Source organism: Solea senegalensis, linkage group LG11 (assembly GCF_019176455.1).
Source record: "Solea senegalensis isolate Sse05_10M linkage group LG11, IFAPA_SoseM_1, whole genome shotgun sequence".
Lineage (NCBI taxonomy): Eukaryota > Metazoa > Chordata > Actinopteri > Pleuronectiformes > Soleidae > Solea > Solea senegalensis.
This window is the reverse complement of record NC_058031.1, coordinates 12,768,854-12,795,849: the sequence shown is the minus strand read 5'-3', so window position 1 is coordinate 12,795,849 and position 26,996 is coordinate 12,768,854. Positions and strand designations below refer to the sequence as shown.

The 26,996-nt window shown below is 39.2% G+C and overlaps 2 protein-coding genes across 6 annotated transcripts in view; one reads left to right on the top strand and one right to left on the bottom strand.

The window, feature by feature from the left end:
* samd11 (sterile alpha motif domain containing 11) overlaps positions 1 to 26,996 on the bottom strand; it is a 1,171,052-nt gene that overhangs the window by 412,001 nt on the left and 732,055 nt on the right. The window lies entirely within an intron of this gene.
* The window catches only part of cpne5a (copine Va), a 67,148-nt gene that overhangs the window by 20,809 nt on the left and 19,343 nt on the right, over positions 1 to 26,996 (top strand). Inside the window, exons 4-14 of one of the 2 annotated variants that reach the window (XM_044038084.1) lie at positions 1,196 to 1,299; positions 2,392 to 2,431; positions 3,399 to 3,413; positions 3,591 to 3,667; positions 15,495 to 15,558; positions 20,924 to 21,027; positions 21,179 to 21,283; positions 23,902 to 23,943; positions 24,224 to 24,299; positions 26,223 to 26,276; positions 26,664 to 26,725. In XM_044038084.1, the coding sequence (XP_043894019.1) occupies positions 1,196 to 1,299; positions 2,392 to 2,431; positions 3,399 to 3,413; positions 3,591 to 3,667; positions 15,495 to 15,558; positions 20,924 to 21,027; positions 21,179 to 21,283; positions 23,902 to 23,943; positions 24,224 to 24,299; positions 26,223 to 26,276; positions 26,664 to 26,725 (743 nt within the window). The remainder of the gene's footprint in view (positions 1 to 1,195; positions 1,300 to 2,391; positions 2,432 to 3,398; positions 3,414 to 3,590; positions 3,668 to 15,494; positions 15,559 to 20,923; positions 21,028 to 21,178; positions 21,284 to 23,901; positions 23,944 to 24,223; positions 24,300 to 26,222; positions 26,277 to 26,663; positions 26,726 to 26,996) is intronic. The other variant, XM_044038085.1, reaches the window with a different exon arrangement.

Genomic DNA, 26,996 nt, shown 5'->3' with positions numbered 1-26,996 from the left:
GACCCTTTACGATTGCCTGCTTTGCTTTGTAGAAAAATGGTGACCTGTGTTATGTACAGTAGTATAAGTTTTTTTTTTATATATATATATATATGTATATATGTATGTATGTATGTATACATATATTCTTATATATGTATATATATGTGTGTATGTATGTATGTATGTATATATATGTATGTGTATATATATATGTGTGTGTATATATATATATGTATATGTGTGTGTATATATATATATATATATATATATATGTATATGTGTATATGTATATATATATATATATATATATATATGTATAGGCCTCATTTGTGGTGACGTGTTGTTTGTCATTTCACATTTGTGTTTGATTTGGAACAAAGGCACCATGATAACATTCCCACACATCATGCCAGTGAGTATGCCGTGTTACACAGTGCACATGTGCCGTCAGTTTACAGACTGAAATATTCTGTACGAGACATGGCACCCCCACTGTTTTACCCCCACTGCTTGTAATCACAAAGGTGTGAGCCTGTAATTTCATCTCTTCATTAACCCCGGCCACTGCTATTGCAAATTCACTGTGTCAGTTTTTGATGCCACTTTCTACTGGGGATCTTTTATTTATGGGGCTCAACGTCAGGGCTCTGACTTTGAAATATAAATTTTGCATACAGTTATTGTGAGCGTGCTTGCACAAAATGGTGCAAGACTCTCTGTATGTGTTCATTTGTGTATCCGCACATCATCAGAGGGTCTTGCACTGTGACACTGACAAATGCTTTTTTTTTTTTACAGTGTCTGTGCTGGCAAGTTCCCATTTACACAATAGGAAAATGTTTGCCATCTTCCTCCCACACAGTTACAGTGTGAAAACATTTTTCTTTTCCTTTGTTTTAGCACATCATCGCCTCATTCCTTGTTTTGAAGTGGATTTGAAAATGACTGTTGTAATAATAAAATTAGTGTAATTAGAGTCAAATAAAGTGCTTCCCTCAGGTCTCTCTATCTGCAGCAGAATGAGAAGAGCTGACAGTGAGCAGTCATTGACTTCTGTTAAATCTCAGGCTATCTGAAGCTGTGAATTTCACTCACCTCTTGGGAGAAGACAGAGGGGTGGGATGAGGTGATGGAGCAGTGTGTAGTTTTGCATGATGTGTTGTTTGCTTACATTTTCCTTTTAATCCCTCTTTTTTATTTGGCTCTGATCTAGTTTGGCAGAACAGAGGTAATCGACAACACACTCAACCCGGACTTTGTCAGGAAATTCATCCTGGACTACTTCTTTGAGGAGAAGCAGAACCTGCGCTTCGATGTGTGAGTTTTTACTTTTGACTGGTCCTTTGAGGAAAATCACTGTGGTGTGTGTGTTTTTTCACATGCGATACCCTCCTCTCGCACAGTTCTCAAATTCCTCCTTTTATATCCACCACATGCTTTGACATATTCATCCTCATTCATCCTTTCTCTTCTTCATCCATCTCTTCACCCACTACACCTCTCATTTTCTCTCTCGAGTCAGTTTTTCCTCTCCTCTCTTGAGGAATTATTCATCAGTGCAGTGTCTCAATAGTCGCTCATGAAAAGGCAGATTGGTAAAAGGTTGATAAATATTTCATACAAAGTTTTATCCTTAATCTCACTGCTGCTAAGAAAAGCAAATGTCTGAAACCAAGTCCTATAGTCTCACAGAGACCCTTCCCTTCTCCCTTTTTCACATATTGCTGTCATTCTCCTCTTGAAAAGGTCAGGCAATGAGAGGGTCGGGAAAGTGCAGTTTAATATTGAAATCCAAATAATTGAGTCAGAATCATTTCTTCCTTTTCTTCCTCTTTCTTAACAAAAGGAAATATGCTTCTGAAAATCCCTCCTTTCCCCCCTCCCTTCAAGCATGAAGTCCCTGATGGACTTCCAGGATGTATCACACAGCAGGTCTCTGTGGATTTTTAGACATTTAATGAATTAATTAGGCATGCTACCATGATACGACACTGGAACAGGAAAGGAGGGAGTGCATCCCCTCACAATTAGTGCTCCTCATTTACATATCTCTTTTATCACAGAGGTGGGAGCCAGTGCATTCTGAGCTTTAATTACTTTTACATTAAGATTGACTGGCAGATGTGCAAAAACTTTTTATGTAGTGCTTGATTGTTTCAATATGATCCCACTGGCATAGAGGGGAAATTACATTTATAAACTATAGAATGGCTCCCTTAATTAACTGTCACATTGTTGCTTACCATTTTTACTGTGCTAATCCATTTGCTCCCCCAATGACCGAGGTGTGTGATTGACAGGCAGAAAATGTCTGCAGACACTATCTTTTTATGAGAGTCAGTATTCGTGAGGCTGTTGTTTTGCCCACATCTTTGCCTCTTTGATTTATGGCCTTTTTTTCCCTTTCAGGTACGATATTGACTCTAAAAGTCCAGATCTGACAAAGCACGTAAGTGAAGAACTTGCATACGCGTCTTTGATAATTATGGTTCTGTGCAAACCAGCGTTTGTAGCAATTTATTTTCCCAATAATGAGTCTACTCTATGCTTTCTTTGCTTCCCATCTGCTTCAATTTATAAAACAAGCAGCTATTTCTCCAGAGCGATAATAATCAAAGTTTCATTTGCATCTGGCATTAACTCGCATTACCTTTTTTGTTAATTGAAAATGAAACCATCTTTATCAAAGCTTTTCAGCACATTTCCCTGTTTGGTGTTGTATGAAATTTAGATTTTCATTTTTAAGACAGCATGTGATATTCAAAACAGTACATTTATTTTTAAATGAATGCCAACATTGACATGGCTTTGATATAGAATGTTAGTCAACAGCTCATTCAATGTACGACGTATGTCACTGATCGTTCAGTGGTTCTCAAACTTTGTATACCAAGTACCAGCTGAGACAACGTTGAAGTAACACTATTATGCAGTTAACGGCCACAATAAAATAGAGTGTTGTAAATACGGCAAACTGTAAATGTGATTTTCCTCCTCGTACCACAGATTGAGAACCATGGTAATAGTTTACTCACAGACACACAAGGATTGTGTTTACACTACATGTTTTGCATACTACCAGATGAAAAATGTTATGCTTCCATGTAAGCGATGCTTCCTTGTTATGCGTTTGCATTGCAGTCCATGCCATGAAAACTAACTGTTCCTACTGTGAGATGCTTTCATACTTTGCTTTTTCTCCTCTTGCTCCGCTCCTCTTTTTGTTCTGCTCTTAGCCTTCCACTGAACACATAATCTGCTCTTTCACATTTCCACTCTCGCTCTTCTTTCTTGCACTTGTTTGATGACAGTCTGGTATTTGAGTTGTGTGCCTTCTGTTCCATGATATGCTCTGTTGTGTCACCTCTGCCGCCTGGTCTCTATCTTTTCCTCCACCTTCTTCTCCACCTCGGAAGCCGCCCGACTTTAACGTACGTGTCTGCCTCAGATGTCCCTAATTTACAACCGTACAATGCTTAGCTTATAACGATGCTTAACTCCTCACCGGTTCTCCTTGTTACCCTCCTGTGATCCATCTTGAATTACCCCATCCTTTGCCCCAACCTGTGTCTCTCTCCGTCCCACGTTATGTTCCCCCTCCATGACAGGACTTCCTGGGCCAGGTCCACTGTACGCTGGGAGAGATCGTGGGCTCACCTGCCAGTCGCCTGGAGAAACCTTTGGGGTGAGTGTTTGTTTCAAAGTGTTCTCTCTGATCGAAGCTGCTCAGAGCTGGAAATACATTTTTGCTTCACTTGAGGGAGACAAATGGAATGCTTTTAACTTTGCAAACACAACGTTTTTTTTGCTATCGGATGATAAAAACGCAGAGCCACTCTCAGCCCATTCAAATATAATGTGGCTCTCCTGCAGGATTTCACACATTCCATCAAAGATTCAGCAGTGATGAATATGTCTGCACTCTAGAGCCATCTGTGTCATACATTACACTGTAAGATTAGAACAGTATGCTTGGAATGGTAATGGGTAATTGAACACAACCGGGAGCTTCCTCAGTGCAATTACTGTCATTAGGGAGGCCGTCAACCACAGAGAGTGGATTGAAGTCGACGCCTACAGACCTGTGTGTGGCTCTTTAAGTGGGAGAGTGAGATGGAGGATTTTTGACAGACTACAAAGCTTGTGTTTGTACATGAGACTGTGAAGTGCAGCATGTATGCTTCCGTGTGATGTATGGGGTGAGGATGGCTTCGTTAGAGGGGAGTCGGCGCGAACAGCAGGGCTTTGGTGTCGACCATGAACTCTGCCAGTGACTGGTGCTTGTGGAATACAGAGCTCGGTGCCCGTCAGTGCTGAATATGAAGATGAGCAGGATCAAGGGACGATGTTCACCAGTTTGCTGTAAATTAGGCTTCACACTCCACTTCACAAGCATAAGACGCAGCCTCAGGCAGAAATTCTATATCTTCAGTGTTGGAGCTTGACAAATGTTGTGATTCTGCACGAATACAACGCTCACATACTTTAATCTGTCAACAGAGGTCGATGGTAATGATGTGGTTGCTGTTAGAGTTTAAATCTGTAGAATGTATCACTCATGAGAACATTCACTTGTGCTGCTGGTAACTGTGCTGGGCAATATATCGATATATATCAGTATTGTGACATGAGACGGGCTCTGGATGTCGTCATGTAGTGATGTCATCTGTGATGTAGGCTGTTTGGGTACTAATTGTTAAGCCTTTAGTCAAATATTATATTAAATGAATTATCGATTAAAGAAACTTAGAAGTGACAAAAAATTATACAAGAAAACACTGTTAACAACTCTTCAGTGTTTAGTGATTATATTTATTGGTAATTTCATTGTTTCATACACATGAAAAAGTCTAAATACCCCAGAAATAATTTAAAATTAAAGGGAGCAGCAGCAGCTGTATTTTAAGTATGTAATACAGACCATGAACAGCTAGAATACAGACATTCCTCCTATTTTTAGGGTACATCTTTTATTTTAGAGTAGAAGCCATAGACTACAGTATTTGCAATATACTCTATTGTCACTGTCCTGTGAGAGGCACAAACCTCTGAACAGCCAGCTTTTTATCTATTGAGATATATCTTGTGCAGTATATTGGGACATAGCCTAAAAAAAATCAACATATGATTCACAAATCATATCACCCTGCCCAAATTGTACTTAAAGCCTCTATGTCGGAAATAAGTGATTCAGAAAGGTAAGGGTGCTGTTTTATGTCTTTGTGAATTGTTAAACAGTTTCCATGGGTGACGGAGTTTCCCTCCTGTGACACACGTTGCCTCAGAAGTTGTTTAATAGCTATGTGCTGCATTTCCTTGTCATGCATCCTGAAGTGACAGTACCTCGGTGGACTGCATCTTTGAGGAGCGGCTCCCGCAGGGACTGAGGAAATCTGTTAGCCATGCTTAAACAAGCCCTCCCAAGGCACACTGCATCCAATGACCTGCTTAAGAAGCACGTCGGCACTCTCTTTCCCTATTTTCCACACTCCATCTCTCATTTATTCTCTCAGATTCATTTTTTTCTCTAGCTTGACCCATTTCTTCTCATTGTGTTCTCTCATCTTTTTGTTCGCCAAACCTCTTACTCTCTGCCTTCTTTTTACCCTCTCTTCCATCACACACACACGGTTTCCATGACTTCAGAGGACTACGTTGATTTACATTAATTTCCTGGAGACTTACCTTAACCATAACTACTACTGGCCTAATTCTAACCTTAACCATAACCTTAACCTTAACCTAACTTGAATCTCATCCTAACCATACAACATGTATGTACCTTAAAATGTAATCATATTTGTTATGGGGACTTGATTTTTGTCCCCATAAGGAGGACATGTCCCCACAACTTGAGTAATGTCAGAAAATGTCCTCATGTACACACACTTTTTTATGTGTGATGTCTGTATGCTGGAATCATAGGGAGATAGTTGTACTTGCATCATACAGAAGATTGGGAGATATTGAGTCTTATATTTCACCCAATTAAGGTTTAAGAAACATCAAAATAATCTTTTTTAGATACTGGAGTGATGTTGTATTCCTTTCTGATGTCTGCTCATGTCTTGTTACAAATTGAGGTTAGGATAGATGCCTTATCCAAACAAACCACAGTCACGGTGATTTCTTTGGTCCTTATTAACGCATTTGTCATGAAAATAACAGTCATTCTGAAAGCTAGATTTTTGGATTTATTAGAAGGACTAAAATAGACGACATGTCCCAGCATTGACCTTTATAACACCTAGATATGACTGTAAGGATTCTTTTATTCTAAGCAGAGTGCTTTGTCTTGTCAAAATAAATAAATAACTAAAGCTGTTGCTGCTAATGAGCCGATATTGTGGTTAATGAAAGAAACCATACTTACTTCGTGTTTAGTATTATTTTGCACTGGCAAGTTGTCGTGTTGATCAATAAACGTGCTACTCCAATGGCAGTACATCACGTTCAAAATATGGTTGTCGAAAATAGTCTCCCATGAACGAAACTAGGTTAGATATTATTGTGAACTGCATTCACTCTGTCTTCTTTATTTTTTTTTTATAGACGTGAGCCATAACCACCACACTCTTATTCATTTTTGAATCTGTATATGCAGTCACATTTAGACAAATGACAGACACTAATAATATATATGTGTCATTTTTCCTGCGCTAATAAATGCATGCACAAGCAAAATGAATCAACAATAAACGTCTGTGGGTTAAACACAGGGTTATAGAGCAGATAAAGAATCACTAGACGCTGTGGTCATGTATGAATAAATGATGAATATATGTATATACACACATTTTTCACATGTTATTACCTCTATTGCTTACATTTACACTTAGCTCACTCAGTCATTTTTGAATGTGTTTTTGCAGTACACATGGGAACAAACACAAGGCTTTAGAACACATTTCTGAAGGCTTATCTGTTGTGGGGATAATAACAGGTCAGTTGTAACGTTTGGTTTTCCCCCCACGTGACTGTAATGAGATTTAAACATGTGCACACTGGTACAAATCTTTCCTGTTTATGTGGTTTTAATGAGAGTCATACATCACTGTTTGTGGAAGCTGAGGAAATGCAAAGCTAAATGATTGATTGACGCAGGTAAATGGCATCTTTTACTGAAAAATACACGTCAGCTGTCACGCTGCCTCACGTGGCTGTGATCTTATAGCCTGTGGGAAGGAAAAATAATATGGCCGCCTATAGGTAACATGATAATAGACTTCATTATATAAATAATTGTAACCTCTTCCATTGGTGTGGTAAATTATACCACAGTAGATGTTGCAAATGCAGCACAACATTAGCATAATAAACCCATTAGCTGCAAATGTGCCGTCCTGCTTTATTATAACAAAGAATTAGGATATGAATGACTGTCGTGGGTGTGTTGGATGCACCATGAGAGTCGAGAGGATGAGCAGTGTAGAAAGTAAAAGCGACGTACAGTAAGTGACTTCAAAAGTGCTTCATGTTTAATTTACTCTTCAGCTCATATCAAAGATTAGCTTGTGTCTACGCCAATCTCTACTTATGTGAGACGTTATAACGGCTCCATCCATAAGATGAACTAATAGTAGTTTACATTATGTTCATATGCTATTTAATGATCATTTCTACATTTATATGAAGATGAAGTTAAATTCATTCACTGTCAGAATTTACCTTGGACGTCAAGATACCATGGAAGTTTAATATAATATTGATTTTATGCCTTTGGGTCTGTTATCAGTGTGACAGTATATTGAGCCTTCATCATATACTGGGGAAATTTGTCTTTACAGCTCAGTACAGTAGAGTCTGCACCACAGTGGTACTTTGCATGGATTACTTCAAAGTGAAAGGCCCAGCAAAATTTAGATTTAAACGAGCCCGGGGAGGTACTAAAATTAAATAACTTAACAGAAATGAAGAAACTGATAATGCTCTCTTGAATTCTTCCCTTTTTTCCCTTTGAAGATGTAGCAGATTTGATAAAAGTAAAGTGGATTTTTTTTGTCATTTCGTAGTTGTGGGAAGTTATGGCTTCTTAAATAATATGTGCACTGTAGCGGGGTCACGGGTCACAAAGCTTTCAGATAAATAAATAAAATAAATAAATGCTATTCTATGATAACGATTCAGCTTCTTTAGCTGCTTTATTCCAATAAAAAGTAATCTGTCATTGTTGATGCAGAGCCAAGCTCCAACTGGTTCTAACAAACTAGCAGAACAGAGATTACATTTTGATCACACATGGTAAATGAGTGCTCACAAGTTTGTCTTTTTATTTTTTATTTTTTTTTTACCGTAGTTGATAAAGACACCTTCCTAATATATATCATATTATGTCAGGGTCTTGATGTGTTGTTCTGTCTAGTTGTACTGTGTGTTTTACTGCATGTTTGTCTCGTTATCTCGTGCGTTTTGTGTGACATTGCAAACCAAGCTGCAAAGGCAAACGTTGCAAGAAAAATAGTTGGACAAGAATTTCATCTCCAACACCAAACTGCAGGTTGACACAGCTCAATGCATCACCAGACGTTTATCTAAGCTGAGGGCTGTTCATTAATGTAGTTTGCAGGCTGACTCTGACTCTTCTCATCAGCAGTCACTCTGTGCTGCAGATTTAAATAATGAGTGGGAGTGTAAGTGAAATAATAACTGTAGCGCTGTGTCGAAAGAGAAGAGCAGGTACAGTGTTTGTTTGCTCTAGTGTTTGCCAAACTGTGAGTTTGGTTATACAGTGTTTCAGACAGCTTACAGTAATCACAATCCCCTGCCCTGGGCCATCACACACAATTAGAGGAATGTGCTGCCTCGCTAAATGCCAGTTTTGCCTCCGAGGCTGAGCACTAACAAGGGTCCCACTCTCTGTGTGTGTGTGTGTATGTGTGCATTCTGCTTCGGTTTGGAAAACCTCAGCTGCCTCATTTATTTGTTTGCACACATCCTCTACTGACATGCCACACACTGAAATATGACAACACATCACATTTTTAATTTTCAATGGATCTTAAATTCTAATTTGACCCATCCCCTAATATGCAACAAAAACTTTTACATTTTAAAATATAAAAAAAAGCCAGAGTAAAGTGTTACCTGCATCTCTGTAGATCTAACATCAACAACACATTCAGAAAAAAGGAGCTCCATAGAGCCTATATGTTTTAGTTTATTTTAAAGATTGTAGTTTTTTTGTTGCTGTAATTGTGTGATCTCTTTTCACTCAGAGCAGGAGTCTTCATTCTTTTCATAGCCACAGGCCGTCATCTGCTGAGAAGGTGAGAAAACGTTCTTAAAGCACTTGAATCAGTGCTGCGCTGCCCCAGTTTAACACACCTACATCTAGTTAATCTATTAAACAGCTGGAAACTCTATTGTCTTCTATATTTTGCAGTAACTATCAAACACTAGGTAAGGGGAGGAGGCTAAAGGTGCTGCAGTCTCCTGACATAACAGTTGAATGCAGAACAGTGGCTTTCATTTGATTTCATACACCAGTGTGAGAAAGTGGCATGAAATGCATCATTTGTGTCATAACAAAGAGAAGTGGGATTTTCTTTTGGTCTCAGATAGAGAAGGATGTTCTGTTCTTGCCAGGAGCAAATCAAGATTTTTCTTGTTGGCAGGATAAAAAAATAAAAAAATGTGAATTCACTGCCCTAAAATTTTTTAATCTTAGACAGAGGAAGAGATAAAAGAAATCTTGTTTTTGATTGACAGGACATTCCTCATCTTTGTGTCTAAACAAGCAAGTTTTGGCTTGCAGGTGGTTGATGAATATCTAATTGATTTGTAATCCCAATAAATCAAACATTGTTGTGATGAAGTCCCTTGTCAGAATTTGTGTAATCAAAGTGTCCACAAGTATGTCATTATGCCACTACACACTCAAAAAAACGGAATAAATCCAAAATGTTGTTCTGCTTCATCTTCAGTGTTCATAATTAGAGAACACATAAAAGCAAAGCAGAGCTCGCATCAACGACGGGATCAGTTTCGCTCCCTGAGTTTGTGGTAATGTCGTCATGCAACTGACTTAAAACTGCACAACACACAACACGACAGAGAAAAATTAAAAGATAACGTGGTTGGTTTGTACGGTATAACCACATTTTTGCACTGATTACTTGTTTTGCGCCGATTCTAACAAAGCTTCCAGCACAGGCTGCTATTTAACTACCTGCTTTTAACACTCCTATCCTCCTTCTCGTCCTGTATGGGAAACACAGTAGATATCCCTGTGCCCTTTTGAATTTGTACACTTTTAATTCTCTTTTTTAAATCCTTGTGAGGTGAGGGATTATGGATGCTTATCAGTGTGTGAAGATCACAGGGATTATGGGGATTATGTCATTTGAAGCGACATATCATTTTGGCAAACCTTCAGAAACCTAAGGTGTTATTACAATGTGTCCCATGGTTTCTATAATAACAGTTTTCTCAGTGCAATAACCGTGCACATGTTCTTTCTCGTGTGGAATAGAAACCACCCTGCAACTCTCAGCTCTCATTCATATTGTTGGGCAGATAACCCTCCCCCACTATCATATGCGTGGCACGTTGCGGCGTTGTTAAATATCACGATCATTTCTCATCCTAATGGTCTAATGTGAATGGCATCACCAATTGCTTCCTTCTCCATCTTTGGACTTTAATCTCACCACCCTCAATGCACCCCACCTCTGCACTGAAAGGTGGTGGAGAATACGGGCTGTTGTGAATCACCTTTTCGTGACAACTACTGTCTCTCGATGGGAAATTATAGAACCATACACTGAGCCCGAAATCCATAATACAATATGTCATGCACAATGATTTTTGATGCTTATTTCATGGTGGAATAAATAACTGGCAGCATTCTTATTGGTATGGTGCTGAACAGCAATATCAGGAACTTTACCCATGTAATTGGAGTGATGCTGAAATATGCTGCTTGATCTTTTTTCATTCACTTGATCAAACAGTGGATCTGTCAAGGCAGCTATGGCTATCTCTCTGTTTCAGGGTGAGCTATAGAGCATGATCGCACTGCTTCCTTTCTCCCCCTCTTTGGAAAGAGAGCTACTGTGTTACAAGGCTCACTTTCAATTCTGTCTCTATGCGCCTTTGTTTTCTTCATGAATTTGCATTTGATCCTTCTCTTGAAAATGAGCAGCAGCAGAGGAGGGTGCCCTCACTGACATGACGGATTTTTTTCAGATATCACATATCAATACACATCACCATATGGAGCCGCTGTGTGCCAAGGGAAGCCTGTCGGTGTCGTTATGAATTATGGACAATTGTGAAAAGTACATGGCCACTTAGTGTGTGGTTATTGCAGTCACTGCTCACCTGCTTTGCTCTGATGTTGGAAACATTAATGCCTTTTTATTATAGGGCATTAATCATTCACTGCAAGCACAAAAAACCTAGATATTGACAGAAAGCCATCAATCTTTTCTGGAAAAGGCCACTGAGCCAAATGATTCAATATCTGTGCTTAACTCTGAGTTTAGATGCCATTACTACTTCTGCAAATTGATCTTTTCTTACTATTGTCCCACTCAAATTATTAAAATGAAGCAAGAGAGATGCATAAACCTGACATGTCTGATTTTTGGATAAGTTGTGACTGTAATGCAGCATGTATCACATCACTCAGGCCCGGTACAAAGATATTTTTATCCAATGACTATTCTCCCTTATGTGTTTCAAAGACATTAAGTGGTTGCAGTTATGCAGAGGAAAATGTTTGTTGCTCTCTGGTATTTTTAGTGTGGCAAAAATGTGAACTTGTGAGCAAGGTAGTTTGTCAGTATGATGATCAAATGCATGTTGACGTGTAGACATTGCCTAAATGTAATTAGTAACAACAATTGAAGGCCTTGACTCAGTGAAGAGTCAAACCTTTTTACATTGTTTCTGATTCTGTGTGATTCAAGCCACTCTAACCCTTTCTTATATTCATCGACAAAGACGACAATTAACTCACATTTTGTTATTATGCTGCAGTGATTAAGTCAAAGTCTAATTATTGTTGTTTTGACAAATTGGTTTGTGAGATTAACTACAATCAAGCAAAGGGTTGTACGTATCACTGCAGAGCAGAGTAGTATTTGTTGAGAGCACAGTCGAGGCGAACTGTGCACTGTTTTAAATGATCTCTTTAAATCATCTGCTCTCTTCAGCCGCTTACTTATGAAATTGAGGTTAAAGAGTGAAGCACAAAGAACCATCTCAAAACACAAGTGTTTTAATAATCTAACAATCATCTATTTTTATCCCACCATCGTACCTACTGTATTCTTCCTTAGTTATTATTTATAAAAGGAATTGCCCATTCAGTGCTAGGCTGGAACACACAATAATATATGTCCAATTAAGTTCAAGCACCATACTGAAAAAAGCCCCAAAACATTTTGAAATGTGTTACTCTAGATTAATTGCGATTAAAAGTTTGCTTTTTGTCTAATGATTAAATGAATGAGTAATCAGTGTGCATTTCAGACACCATAGTTTAATTCAATCTTTCATTTTAATCACAGCACTATAAATAGAACTATGTGATTTCAAAGAGACTCGGGTCTATCAAGTGCCAGGTCATCTTAAAATAACATGGCTCAACATGGATGAGAGAGGGCGTCAGCCACGCAGGGTAGATGTCCAAGTAGAAGTCAGCATTATCAGCACTATCGATGCCTAGAGTGGTTAGTTTGCCACTTACTTTCCATTTGTTGACGATGCCGAGGAATTCCTCCGCACGGGTTATGGCAATTACACACACATCTGTTTTTTTTTGACATTCAAGGCAAAGATCGCAACCTCCAGTCATTGTCGATAAATCGTGCCTTGACACCCAAGTAGCTGTCATAAAACTTTTGTTTTAACGATAAAATTAAACCTCACCCTCACCTCTCTCCATCTTTAGCTACCGTCTCTCTGTCTCTCCCATCTGACAGACTGCAGGCAAGTGACTGTTTTGCACGGATAATTTCCGGCATTCATGTCAGAGGTCAGCGCACACCAGAAGCAAACAAACCTGCGTTGACTGCGTTAATCGCGGCTGTATTAATCGCAACGATTAGCGCGTTAACAGCCCTAATATATAATACAGCATATACTTGATACGTGTATATGGACGTGATGCTTGAATCTGAAATACTGAAGCTGTCACATTGTTCACATTAGTAGTTTGGCTGGGGATAATGTGACTGCTCAACATCACATAATGACCTGACTGTAGTCATTTCAGCATTAATGTCTTAGCTGCAGCAGAATCAATGGAGACAGATATGACACACATTTACACGACCAACTGATTCACGCCAGTCACTTTCTCTTAGCACTCAGACCGGAGGCCTCATTCATTGCTGACAGCACGGGAAGGACGACCACAGCAACACATTTCACATCATTTCATCATCAAAGTGTTTTTCCCAATGAGGAACCATGGAGCAGGCACAAATAGAGCCCCTTGAAGCAGGAAGCCTCATTCCCAACAGTCACCTGTCAGCGCAGACGCTGTTATATCCAGCAAGGAAGTCAAAGCAATAACAAGGAACTCACACAGACAAACGACAGGAACATGATTTATCCATTCAGTGCTCTCTTACTCTCCAAATTAACCAGTCATTGTCAGAGAGAAACGTCACACTCACTTATGCACGCTTCATTTAAAACACTGTTGCCCTTCTGGTACTTGCTCTGAGCTGAGCTGTAGATAAAAAAAACTGGGTGGTTCAACTGACAGCTGATATTTTACCAATCGGTGGATCTGAAAGGTGTAACGGTCATTACTGTGACCTGAGGGGAGACCTGTGAAGTATGTGCCGGTTCTGCCGGCCTCATTGGCAAAAGTTTTACGTCTCTTTGAGGCTTCATCAGACTGCGTGCTGGTGACTCAGAGGGAAACATCAATAATTCCAGGACAGTAAATTCACCTTGAGATTGGTCTCCATGGAGCTTGAACACCGAGCCCAAGGAAGAAGTGAACGTGCCCTCTGAGCGTGTGATGGCTTCATTTTACATTTTGCCTCACCGAAAGCTGACACTGTGAAAATTCTCCTGCACATACGAGTGGATGTGCAGCAGTTGCAGTTGGATGCTTTATGTGTAGTTATTGATTAAATATTGATTCATCAGGAGATACATTTATCAAGCATGTTATGCGCTATAGGGGAAATCTGAGAGAAGCCAGTGGAGGTTAATGGAAATAACCCATGCAATATCTCTTACAGATACTACTAAATACTTTCTGCAGAAGATCAGAAAGAGTAGCATGTTCAGTATCTTTGTACAATCTCCGTATCTTTCCATTACATCGGTTGTGCTTTACGTTTTGAAAAATAATGCAAACCTATGCTGCTCTAGTCAAAGACGTGCTCTGTGGAATCCAGTATTACTGCCAGTCAGATCAACTGCCACAGCCTTGATGAGGATCAATGGCAAGTTTGACCTTCTAACGATTGAGCTCCAGCTAAGGCCGCGGCAGGACTCCTGTGTAATTTCCTTCTTGATCCAGGCAGATGACATTCCTGTCATCTGCTGGAGTGCTGGTACATGATTAGAAAGAGGACTCAGTGTGTTTTCTTGCTCTGTGTTGGGCGGTATAGGCTTCTTCTCACAGCCTTAGTGGAGGCGGGAAAGTTGCTCGGATTGGATATCAACAAAGTGTCACTTTATTCCGTTTCAAAAATGACGGCTGAGTCGCATCTAAAGGGACAAACTCTGGAGAGATTCTGTCTTTGTTTTGCTTGCGTGCCATTGGAATTGACAAGCCACTGAATAGGTAATGTACAGAAACGGAGAGATTCTGTCTCGTACAACGAAGTGTCTTCATCATCTGTCGACTCAGGAATCAGCTGGAAACAGCAGCAGGTCTGCGTTTCTTTACTGTCTCAGTGTGCCGGTGACAAACAGGGAACGGAGGAGTTCTCTATCTTCTCTAGCAGCTTTATTACATGCTTCTCTTAAAAAAAAGTTTTTACAACATTTATAGCGTATTCGGTTTCAGCGGTGGACAAAAAAATGTACTCATTAACAGTGTCATTGTGTGTTTACAGTGGACGTAGTGCAGAGACACATGGTTTATGTGTGACGTTTTGTACTAAAGCTGTAATTTCATGCAGACAATACAATTGTGTTATCAGCCTGAAAAGAAAAGAGTGATTGGAGAAAACAGCCGTTAATCTCTGTAATTATTAGGGTTATTCATATAAAGCTAAATGTACGTAAGCCTTTCAAAAGATAACCAGACCAAAATTGAAGCTACTGCCTTAGGTGTTTTTAATGCTTATGTAAGTTTACACTTAGAATTTATATTTTCTTTCAAACTTGACAGCATCCTGGAAAGGACAATTCCCTTACAGCAGCCTTTTCTTTTTCTTTTTTAGAAATTTAGACCTGAGGATTGTGTGCTTCACTAACAGCACAGTGTCCTTTAATTACAGTTTACATACAAACCTGTAAAATGTTCAGGTTTGTGCTCATGAATATTTTTATTGTTGTTGAAAGAGTAAATCAGATCTATTTTGTTTTCACAGTGGCATACCTGGGAAGAAATGTGGGACCATTATCTTGTCAGCTGAGGAGTTGGGCAACTGCAGGGTGAGATAAAAGTACATGTTTAATGTGTGTGTGTGTGTGTGTTGCATTACTATGGAAGCTATCTCCAGATGATTAAGTGTTAGAGTCAATTGATCTGATCAAAGATTACATACATTACATAAAATAGTCGTCGACTGGGTCAGGACCAACAGATATGTCGTGGGAGTGTTTCACGTCTTTAACTTGATTTATTCATTTTTGGACACAAAAATTAAATGGATCAAAATAATATTCGGTGTTACAGCAATGGCAGCAAAAACAGTCAATATTATATAATGCACACATTTGCTCTTGTGCTTTGGGTCGATGGGTCGTCATCTTTAAGAGAAGCACTGGTTTAAATGCATGGAAGAGAGCTTTATTTGCCATATTATATGATTATATGACACCATGAAGGACAAACAATAAAAAAAGTCAGGAAATTAAATCAAGCAAAAGGGAACCTCTACAGCCTATAGGACTGCCGACACAAATTAAAACCTGATAAATAGTTTGACTTTTTTTATTGTGTTGCAGGACTGATGTCAAAAAACGACATCATATCAGCGTAGCGATGCATTCATATTTCAGACACGATCTGCAGCTTATTAACTAATAATTTGTCATCGTATAATAGACACGACATCATTATGTGTATGATGACAGTGTTCTCTGATCTAATTTCAAACAAGCCCTTTAACTATGGTACAGTAGCTGATTGATGATCAGCGTGTTGCAGTGGAATTTTCACACACTGTTTGAATGGTGCATGTCGTGTGTGCTGCATAATGCATGTTTAGCAATCTTTTTCACAAGCCTGCTGAAGGGAAGTGGCTTGTTTAATAGCTTGTATCATTATATCATAACTGTTCCCATTAAACCGGCAGGATACGCTATGTCACTATGCAATTCTATTTGTCATCTGGAAATTGTATACATTGTGACTATGCCGTGAGATTGAATGGATCTTTAACGAGCCAGCATTCATCCCAATTACTAAAGCCAGCTTTTCCTTTCAAGTGTGGTGTGCACTGATAACCTGTGTCCACTAATGGCCACTGGCTTTCTCTCTGCACTGCTAAATGGAGATAGTAAATAATCGCACCACGCTGTAGTGCTGCTAGTAGAGCATGGGAAAGTAGCAAGACTTATTGGCCAGAACACGACCTCCCTCAGAAGCTATAAAGCAAATCATTGAGCTGCAACTCGATTATAAATACTTTATGAGGCTCTAATACACTAGTACATGTACGCATCTAATATTTCTGAGGTTTAACCTTCTCTGATATGTGACAAGTAAACAAACTTCTATTTTAATGACAGTTTTACTTTGTTTTTTTTGTTTTTTTTTAAAGTTTTACTAAAAGCATCATTTGTTCCCTGACAAATGGTCGGTGTGCTGACAGAAAACGCTTGCTGGTAATAAATCTGCCACGATAACTGTCATCGTCTCAGTGGTGCTGGATTGAAGTGCCAGCCCTCACAGTCATTGAAGTGCTGCTGCGAGTCATCAGGTGCAGTGGATCTGTGATGATGGGAGTTAGCATTATCACCGCAAAGCACCACTTCAATTTTGCAATATAAATGCAAATGATCATTACTGGTTCAAAACGACCATTTCCTTTTCTCCCAGACTCAATTAGTGAGACACAGTCTTGACTTGTCACTGCAGACCTGCACTGTTTACACAGATTTAACCCGGTATGGAAATAGCTGTGGGCTGAGAAAAGAACAGCATGAAATGAAACGATAAAATGAAAGAAATGGAGGATTTACTGTTGTCAGTAAAATGCCCACACCTGTGAATTACAGCAATTTGAAACCACCATTCATCTGGATGGTGTTTACTGTATAATCCACCTATGACAAGTACATGGAGATGACATAGCTGCTGCTTTGCCTGAGGTAAACATCGCAACTCATGTTTGGGTAAACTGAAAGAACCAGAGAAGGAATCGAGAGTGTGGAGTGTTCACTGAAAGACAGGATGGCTCTAATCTATATGCATCGATATAACAGATTTGCCAGGTATCATTAAACAGAGCAACTTCCTCTGCATGGTTCAAAGGTTTCCTCTTGGCTGCTGTTACCCAGGGCACAGAAGACATGCTGGGAAGTGACTGGCTCTCCCTCACATCCTCCTCACAGTCCATCTGCAGCTCTGGCTGATTTAAATCTCAGTAAACCACACTGAGGTTTATGTAACATGTATAATACTTCAAATCAGCAAAAATGAATGGGACTGCGGCTGAATTTAACCAGTCAGAATTCACTGTGCACTTTAAAATCCATGTAGATCGACTGATATATCACAAAACTTGACAGACTGAATATATGTGATCCTTATAATGTCGCGGCATGCTTTTTATGAGGTTGGAATCAGCCGGAGAGGATGTTATTCCAAACCTGCAGTGTCCTGACAACTTCAACTTCCTGATTAACTCCCCTTAATCTTACCCCAGAGAGTCACTGAAGTGAGTAAACCACAAAATCTGTTGCTTGATGGGTTCCCATCGCTCCGACTTCTTCTGCTCGCTGTGAGCATGTTTCATAGCAGCCAATCACCTCTACCACCTCTCTTGATCTGTGGGGATCTGGAAAAAACCTTTTCCGGTAGCCTGTCTCAACAGCTATCCTCACTTTTATGATGAAAACAGCCGGCGAGGAGATGAGTTGTCTGACATGTTGCCTGATGTATGTGTTATCTAGTATATACATCTATAGAGGAGCAGTGTAGTAGTCTACCAGACACCTAAATGCACAGTATATCAATTCTGCTGCTTGGTGTCTCTCAATCAAAATAATAATACAAGACCGTTCATCAGTTTGATCAGGAAACAGCGAATCATTGGAATTATAGTATTGTCTTGTTTGGTTCCCCTGTGTGTTTGTGTAAATGTGGCAGAATGTGCAGCATATAGTAATGTGTAGCAAAAGAGAAAAAGAAAAAAACCTTCTGTAACATGAAAACAGGTATTCAGAGTCATCATTGTCTCTGTCATTGTCTCTGGACGACACGTCCCACTTTCTGTAAGTCACAATATGCATCGCTTTCACCCCATGTAGCAACGTCTTGGTGGAGCAGAGCTATGAGGAGGGGGTGGAGACTACACTCAGTATTCCCCTGCTGCTTCCAAACCTCAGTGGCTGAAATGAATGTTCTGCCTTTTCCTCTACTTAATGAGAACACTACTTGGCACCAAAGTGGGTATACTGTATGTTATCTGTGCCTATAATGAGGGCTTAAGGCACCGTGTTGCCATGATAGTATAATTGCAGAGGCTGTCAGGTCTAAGCAGGGGGGTTATAGGGTAAATCTATTTTTAAGGGTGTTGATAACTGACCGAAGCAAATGACTCTAAAATAATACGTTGTAGTTTTTTGTTTTGTTTTTAAATCCACAAAACGAGCCACAGTGGGATTATGGCAAATTAAATGTTCTTCAGGTACAAACTACACAGTGGTTTGCTTGATCCATATCTAGCGCCACAAACTTTTGAAAATAAGGTTCTATTTCCATGCTCCCTCCTTTGTGTATACTGTGTAGAAGCACAGATAATGATTGATAATGAGAGAATGAAATGAAATTAGATATGTAGCAGCCCATCTAGACACCCCTGATTGTTTAATCATCTCTTTTCTTCACTTCTGTTAACATTTCTACAATATAGGTGAGAAAATAACAGGTCAATTTATGGTAAATTATAAATAATACCATTAAATACTACATTTACTGTGTATCTATGTCATGGTATCCATCTCATTCTTAGTAGATGCTTGTCTAATAGAGGCTGCTTTGTGCTTTGTGTCCAAGACATAAGTGAAGTGTGTGTGTGGAGGATGGGTCAGAGGTGGAGCATCCCATACTGATTTGGGTCAAAGCAATCAATAAAGGCCCTGCCCTGCAAACAGATTCAGATTTAATAGCTGCACAACAAAATGTAAAAGGCCAAGAGCTCACACCCTGAGCTGTCCACGAGAGGTGTTTTTTTAAAATACTCTGCAAGCCTGATAATGTTTTTCCATCAAAAATATAACTTCTACATTAAAACGAAGCTCATTAAAAACTCACCACATCTGTTGAAGCCCAACCTTTGCCGAACTCTTAATACAGGGACCAATTTTTGAAGAAACTATCTGACCCATTAAATGAATATAGACCGCCACAAGAGCAAATAACACCTATGTTATTTTTGACTTTTTCAAGTTATGTTCTACTGCAGTGGTTTCCAACCTTTTTTCCTTGAAGCCCCCTTTGCTTTTGTCCCAATCCCATGTCTAGGGCTCAAATAAAATAAAAAGTTCAAATGCAAAAATAAACAGCAATTGTAGGTTTGTGTCCCTATTCTCACAGTGTATAAAGATAAAAACTATACCTGTACTTCCATTCAGGTGTTGGTGATAAATAGCTTAATAAATTGAAAGGTGGACCAAAAAATTGGGATGCACAAATATAATTATATTAACCTCACAATCTCAGAGCAGTCAAAGCTCTGTGCTCCATGGCTCTACTGTATATGTTTGATAAATGAATTGCTTCATTAATCTTCTGTAAAACTCTTCTCAAACAGTGATTTTTTATCAACTCACTCTCGCATGCCTCAGTGTCTTGCACGACTTGAATTTTGTTTTGAAAGATTTGAAAGATTTCTATGCCCTAGATATGAAGTACATCACTTCTCACAATATAAGGCAGTGTAGAGCATTACAACCCTACATTTTTACTGCAGATTATACATGTTACTCATTAACTGTACACAACTGTGTTATTCCTCTTCATTTGAGCGTCGAATAGGTGGGTCAGCAAACTAGCCACATATAGCCTCTTTTTAGTATTACCTTGACCCCTGGAACACTTTCTACAACCAAGAGCATGAAGACATGTTCATTGTCCTTATAATAATGGGGGTACAGATTCAAATGCTGCATAAATGAGTATAATTATGGTAATACCAGACTTTCTAATGTATCATTAGCTATACTCACACCTGCTACATCCTCTTTTGCACACAGCCCCTCCTCCTCCAGGTCGTAGATCCATTTCTGTGCCTTTTTTGCATGGACTCCTCTGCTATTATTGTGATTATACGTAGCATAGCAAGGTAATTTCAGAATAATATCTTCAATACCATCCACTGTTGTTATGCAGGTGTTACATAACCAAGAAATGGTATTGAATGCTTTTGCGGGCTTTGAAACCCGGGGAGCCGGTGGTTTCATTCTGCTCATATTCAGACTTGGTCAGTGCTTTGCTTTTGTGCCATAGTACTTTTATATATTGGCACATGGGCTGTAAAAAACAAACTACAGGAGGCAAACAGTGTGCATGGCATAGATTTATAGGGTCATTTTTTTGTCTTTTTCATTTCTCTGACTTTCTCTGTAGGATTACTCCACCATGCAATTCTGTGCCAACAAACTGGATAAAAAGGACTTCTTTGGAAAGTCAGATCCCTTCATGGTCTTCTACAGAAGCAATGAGGATGGCACGTGAGTTTGCTTCCTGCTTCTGTTTGTCATCAGGGTAATTCATTTTGACAGCCATGTAAAGATCGTAGGATATTATCCCTGGGTTTTTCTTAGAGTTGTGTGTTTTTTGTTTTGTTTTTAATGTTTAATTCCTGATGACCTGAGTCTCCAGGTTCACCATCTGCCACAAGACTGAGGTGGTGAAGAACACATTGAATCCTGTGTGGCAACCTTTCTCCATCCCTGTCAGAGGTCTCTGCAACGGAGACTATGACAGGTAAGATGACGATATACAGTGATGATGTTTTGCACACACACACACTTTCAGATAGAGTGCGAATTTCCAGTGGAAATCAATCGTTGACTTCCAATATGCAGGGTATATATATATGTATATATATATATATATATATATTTTCAAAATGAGTTGGGTGAGACCAATTTAGACACCATTGATTTTCTGTTGTTATTTTATCTGTTGCTGAAATAGAGAATTATTACAGGCCCAACTCTGAAAATATACTGGCTACCTGGCTGTTCATCGATTTGGCCACAAGTGACAATAGCCTTTCAGGTTTTCTGTCTTATCTGAATGTCATCAGAGCAAAGACGCCTTGGGAGTTTTGCCAGAAAGTAGAGACTCTATACTCATCAATTTGTAAATGTAGACAGACGTTGGCTGTGTGTGTGTGTGTCACATGTGAGTGTGTACATAGTGTGTTGACGGAGACCCCAGTGAGAGTCTGTAGAAGTTATCAAAGAACTTGTCAAACCTCACCTTCTCCACCACGCTGGGTGTCAACTGAGGTTCTTCACTTCGTTCCCGTCTCGGCTCACCTCTGCTCTCCTCAGAAGCTAATTGGGTCAGACAGATGGAGTGGAAGCATAAAAATGCACCAGGATTTTGACGGCGCCAAAAATATGTAGCAATTTATTGTCTCTCAAATTTTCATAGGAACATGTTTTTTTCTTTATATGCTTTACTTACAAGATGTGCAACAGAGCTCCTGCAATTATATATACAGTATATATGTATATATATATATATATATATATATGTATATAAATACATATACATATATATGTACATATATATGTGTGTATATACACATATATACACATATATATAAGATAAGTTAGTTAGTTATTCTATTCATAAAAAACTCTTGCCTGAAAGGACACAATCTCCAGACTATGCAGTGGCTCCTATTCTAAGCCCCAACAAATATGAAGCATATATGGATCCACAAAGACATCAAGGACACATGTTCACACCTCTGTTCATATCTGGGGTCATATCAGAGATCATAATCAGAAAGTTCTACGTAAATCACTTCACATCTGACATTAGAGTGTGTCTCTACATGTGAGTGAGAGATGTGGATAAGAAGATGCTTAGCAAATCAATGCGTGGTAAAAAAAAAAAAGAAGGACAGAAGGAGAATAAAATCCATATTGTGGTCAATAGCTGAATTGAATAAAAAACACTCCAAAGAGGAAGATATATTAAGTATCATTATAAAACTGAGTAGGAGGTCCTTCAATGTGGCCCAGAATGCATTTGTGTTATTACAGCTAAAATGATATGGTCTGAAAATGACTCCTTTGTCAGGTGCAATCTCAGGTGCATTCACACTAACAACTAAGACCGATGTTAAAGCCGGTCAAAGAGTTAAAAGATACAAGATATGAGGCCGAGTCTCCTGGAGGATGAAGATCTAGATCTGAGATGAAGAAAAGACAGACCTCGTGTTTTGCACTCCACATTTATTTATTTTCCTCATATTGTGTTACATGTGATTCTTAAGCAGGAATAATCGTGTTTTCTTCCTCTCCTCGCTCACATCTCTCTGCCTCATATGTGTCAATCAAATCTCTTGTAATGATTAGATTTTATCAGTGATTAGAAAGTGAAATCTTCTCGGTTTCCACTCCAGCACGCTGTGGGTAGAGGAACTAAGATGAAATTGATCCTGGGACTAATTTATCTCCTCCAGTTGATTTGATCATTTGGTGATGCTGCTTATAACCTTGATTATTAGTTGCAAGGATCTTACATCACAGAATATGATGAAGTTGAAATTTCAGTTAATTGTCAAAAGAGGATTTGATCATTTCCTCGCTGTGAAACTGTGAAACATGAATTGGCTGTGTGTGTGTGTGTGTGTGTGTGTGTGTGTGTTGTTTTAGTATTTTGGAAGAGAAAAGAGGTTTTAGTTCACAGAACAGATCTTGCCTCATGTCTGACACATGTGTGATGTGGGGGAAATATGCAGACAGAATGAGTTCAGGTTATGACAACAGGGCAGCAGCTCCATCATCGTGTGTCCTCCAGGATGTATTGACACATGATTGACAGTAGCTGGTGTGAAGACACTGATCTTGACATCAAATTGAGTTAAAAGACTCCTTAGTAAATCCTCTCAGGCTTACTCTTTTGGTTTATCCCCCTTCAACCTTTACAGGAAAGCATGCTTCTTCCCATGAGTTTATGATAAACTGCTCCACTCAGATTTTTGACAACTGATCACCTTTCTCCACATACATAAACATGAATTTGGCTATTTATCAAAATCTTTGATGCCACTTTACTCACTCACTCACTCACTCACTCTAAATAGGCCTCTATTTTTGACAAAAAATAAGATTAATCTCAGTGTGCAACAGTCTAGCTTCACAGATTTACTAAACTGTCACCGTTATTATGTCTTCAGTAAGACGAATCCCTCAGAACACACAGCAGACTAACTTGGACTGATTTAATTCAATCTTCACTAACAACTAATGAGTTTCAGCAGCTTGTTTTGGGCTGCGTCCTTTCAATATTTCCTGTGAAGTTTCCCCTCGAGGCTCACACGTGTCACATAAACCAAGACTTTTTGCTTTGTTCCCCAGGACAATCAAAGTGGAAGTGTATGACTGGGACAGGGATGGAAGGTAAATGATGCACAAACTGACAAAAATACTTCAAAACTAATTGAAAACTAATCTCATAACTCTCGCCTTTAACACCACTTCTCCTGAGATACTCAATAGAATCCACAATCACAATGATTTGAATTGAACTCATTTTCATTTTTCTATTAACGCAGATTATAGGAGTTCGGTTCTTCAGTTATTATTATTTAATTTGTGTAGCCACTTGATCTTTCACATCTCAGCATTGTCTGCAAATGAAAAGCACGGGCTGTGTTATTTTCCCCTTTCTTTCCTCCAGCCATGATTTCATTGGTGAATTCACCACCAGCTACAAAGACTTGTGTCGGGGTCAGAATCAGTTAAACATCTATGAGGTAAGTGAACACAATATTTAGTCAGTTCTTTTTCTTTCCATTTGAGAGGAGAAACTTCATGTGACTGCCAATGACTCTACATCTCTGTGCTGACTTTTAATTAATGAACGGTGGATGTTGCAAGTTATCCTATAAGGGCAAAAGACTCTGTAAGAACTACTTCAATTTAAGAGCAAATCAGTTTCCTCTTTGTCTCATCAAGGCCTTGTTATCCAGAGTTTAATAACAGAAGCTCTCCAGGTCTTGGTTTTTTCAGCTACATTGTGGTAATTTGAGATTACCAGCGAGCTGCTCCCGTCTCCCCTTGTCCAACCGCACATTAAAGTAGGATTTCCTCAGTGAACTCTGACGCAGAATGCAACAACCATGTCTTTAGATCAGGTACAATAACATATGTTTTAGCATTTTATACAAATATTATTACACAAGCTATGCAAACTAAGGCACTAACATTTTTGACATTAGTTTTTGTTTCTACTTTGACTAATGTCAAAAATGTTAATGCCTTAGTTTGCATAGCTTGTGTTTTCAACCAAGCCTATATAACCTAGTGTGTGTACATTGTTTGAGGTTTTTGTTCAGCAAACTCAAAGGCTCCAGATATAGACGATAAACAAGGGGTTTGATGTATACCATAAAATGTTATAGATCTTTTTTTTGGCATGGAACCAGAACTTACATAGTGCCAGTGCAGATGATGCAGACCCGCACAGGCTTTGACAGAGGTGACATTCACCTTGTTGTGAGAATGCTGAGATTTTTATTTAAATTTGTTTGCTGGGACAGTTCCTTTTAGGGTCAGATTAGGTATTACTTTTGTTTTTTATCAGTCCCTGCACATTAAAACACTTGTCATGTCACATTAGCCAGTGAATTAGTCCTGGCAATGGCTTAAGGAAGGAACAGCGAATGGAGTGAGTAGATAAAAAAACGGTGGGGACATGGAGAAACGGTAAGGACAAAGCAAAAGTGGCGTGCAGACATGGTAGAGGGAGGTGTATCCATTTCCCTTCATCAGCCTTGTCTGTATTTTAATGAGAACAATGAACCACAGCAGTTTCTTTGTCCTTGAAAGTGTCTCAGAATGTGGCCAACAACTCCACGAAGCCACCTTTTCTCAGCTGACAAAGACTTTGAATAGGTCACAGGCTGAAGAGTTCCTTTGCTCCGTGAGTCAACATGACAGCAAACCTATGCTAATTGGAGAATAGTTTAATTTAGGGTGATGTCTATGTAAGGGTAATGTTAACCTGGTACAGTGACTGAGTGAGCAATGCAGCATTGGGAGGTAGTGTATCTTTGTGTTGGAGGGGCTGAGCTGTAACCACAGATGCAGAATGGAGGAGCAGAGCCTACAGATAAGAGGGACAGTGTGGTGTGTTTTTCATCTCATAGCACACTTTGCTGCAGGCGTGTGCTTTATGTTTGTGTTGAGGCATGTGACCCTGACTGCATACTGTCACGTGATTAAGGGTCTATAACCACCAGCCCCTATATTGGTATGTTTTGTGTATCTGTGCACGATAAATGTGATTGCACAATTGGGAACATTTTCAGACATATTCCAGTGTGTATGTGGTGATCACTTTGTTTATTACAAATGAACACTTTGGGGAGAGATAAGGGACATGTGTTCCACTATTCTTAAGCATAGTGTGTACAATGTAAAGCCTACTATACTGTAGGTGCTCATAAAAATTCCCCTGAATAATCTGAGTGTTGCTGCCGGGTGTGATCAATGCTTTCTCATTCTCACCCACTGCAGTTATTGGTTTCAGTCCATATGCTCCATTACCCTCATAGACATGGAATATAGGAGGACAAAGATGTTTTTATTATTTTGCCCAGGGCTGGATAAAAAGAATTGTGCTGAAAGTTTGCATTATACATCTCACACTTTTTTTTATTCCGCCTCCATACCAGGTGATGAATCCCAAGAAGAAAATAAAGAAAAAGAGATACGTCAACTCTGGGACAGTAAGAGCAGATTTCTTGGTACACTCACACACTGACCTTCCTTGCTTTGGAATTCATCACGAAGTTTCCCCTAAGTGGTTTGCGTGAGGCATTTTAGCTCTGTTAAATGTTTTTGTCCCCTTTGCAGCCTCAGAGCTTTTGATCTCTATAACCAAATCCACAGCTTTCTCACTGTCTAAGTGTTTTACTGGTCTTGCTGTGTGTGCGACTCTGTGTTTAAAATATGTGGCTATTTATCCGTCATACTGGTCATCCATCAGTGCACAGTCTCACTGATGTCCTCAGTGAAACTAAGTGATGCCATGAAAACACATTCTGTGTGGATTAGTCATTTTGTGGGTTGTTAGCTCAGAGCATGACACAATCTGTTTGTATTGTTTTCCTCAGGTTTCCCTGTTGTCATTCAACGTGGAGTCAGAGCACACCTTCCTGGATTACATCAAAGGAGGGTGCGTATAGTGATTGCTGTGTGTGCGTGTGTGTGTACATGGTATACAAATGTGTGGTAGGTTCCTTGGAGCAGTGACTTGGAAAGTCTGACAGCATCCAATTAATTTTCTTAAAAGTAGTTTTTCTTCTTGTTACTTGAGCTTGACTGTGCAGAATAAAGTATGTGCAAAGTGTTTCTTACCTTAAATCCAAGCTTAACATTACAAGTAGTTTTGAAATCAAACTGATCCAATAATCAACTGATATATTTTATGCTCAACTTAATCCAGT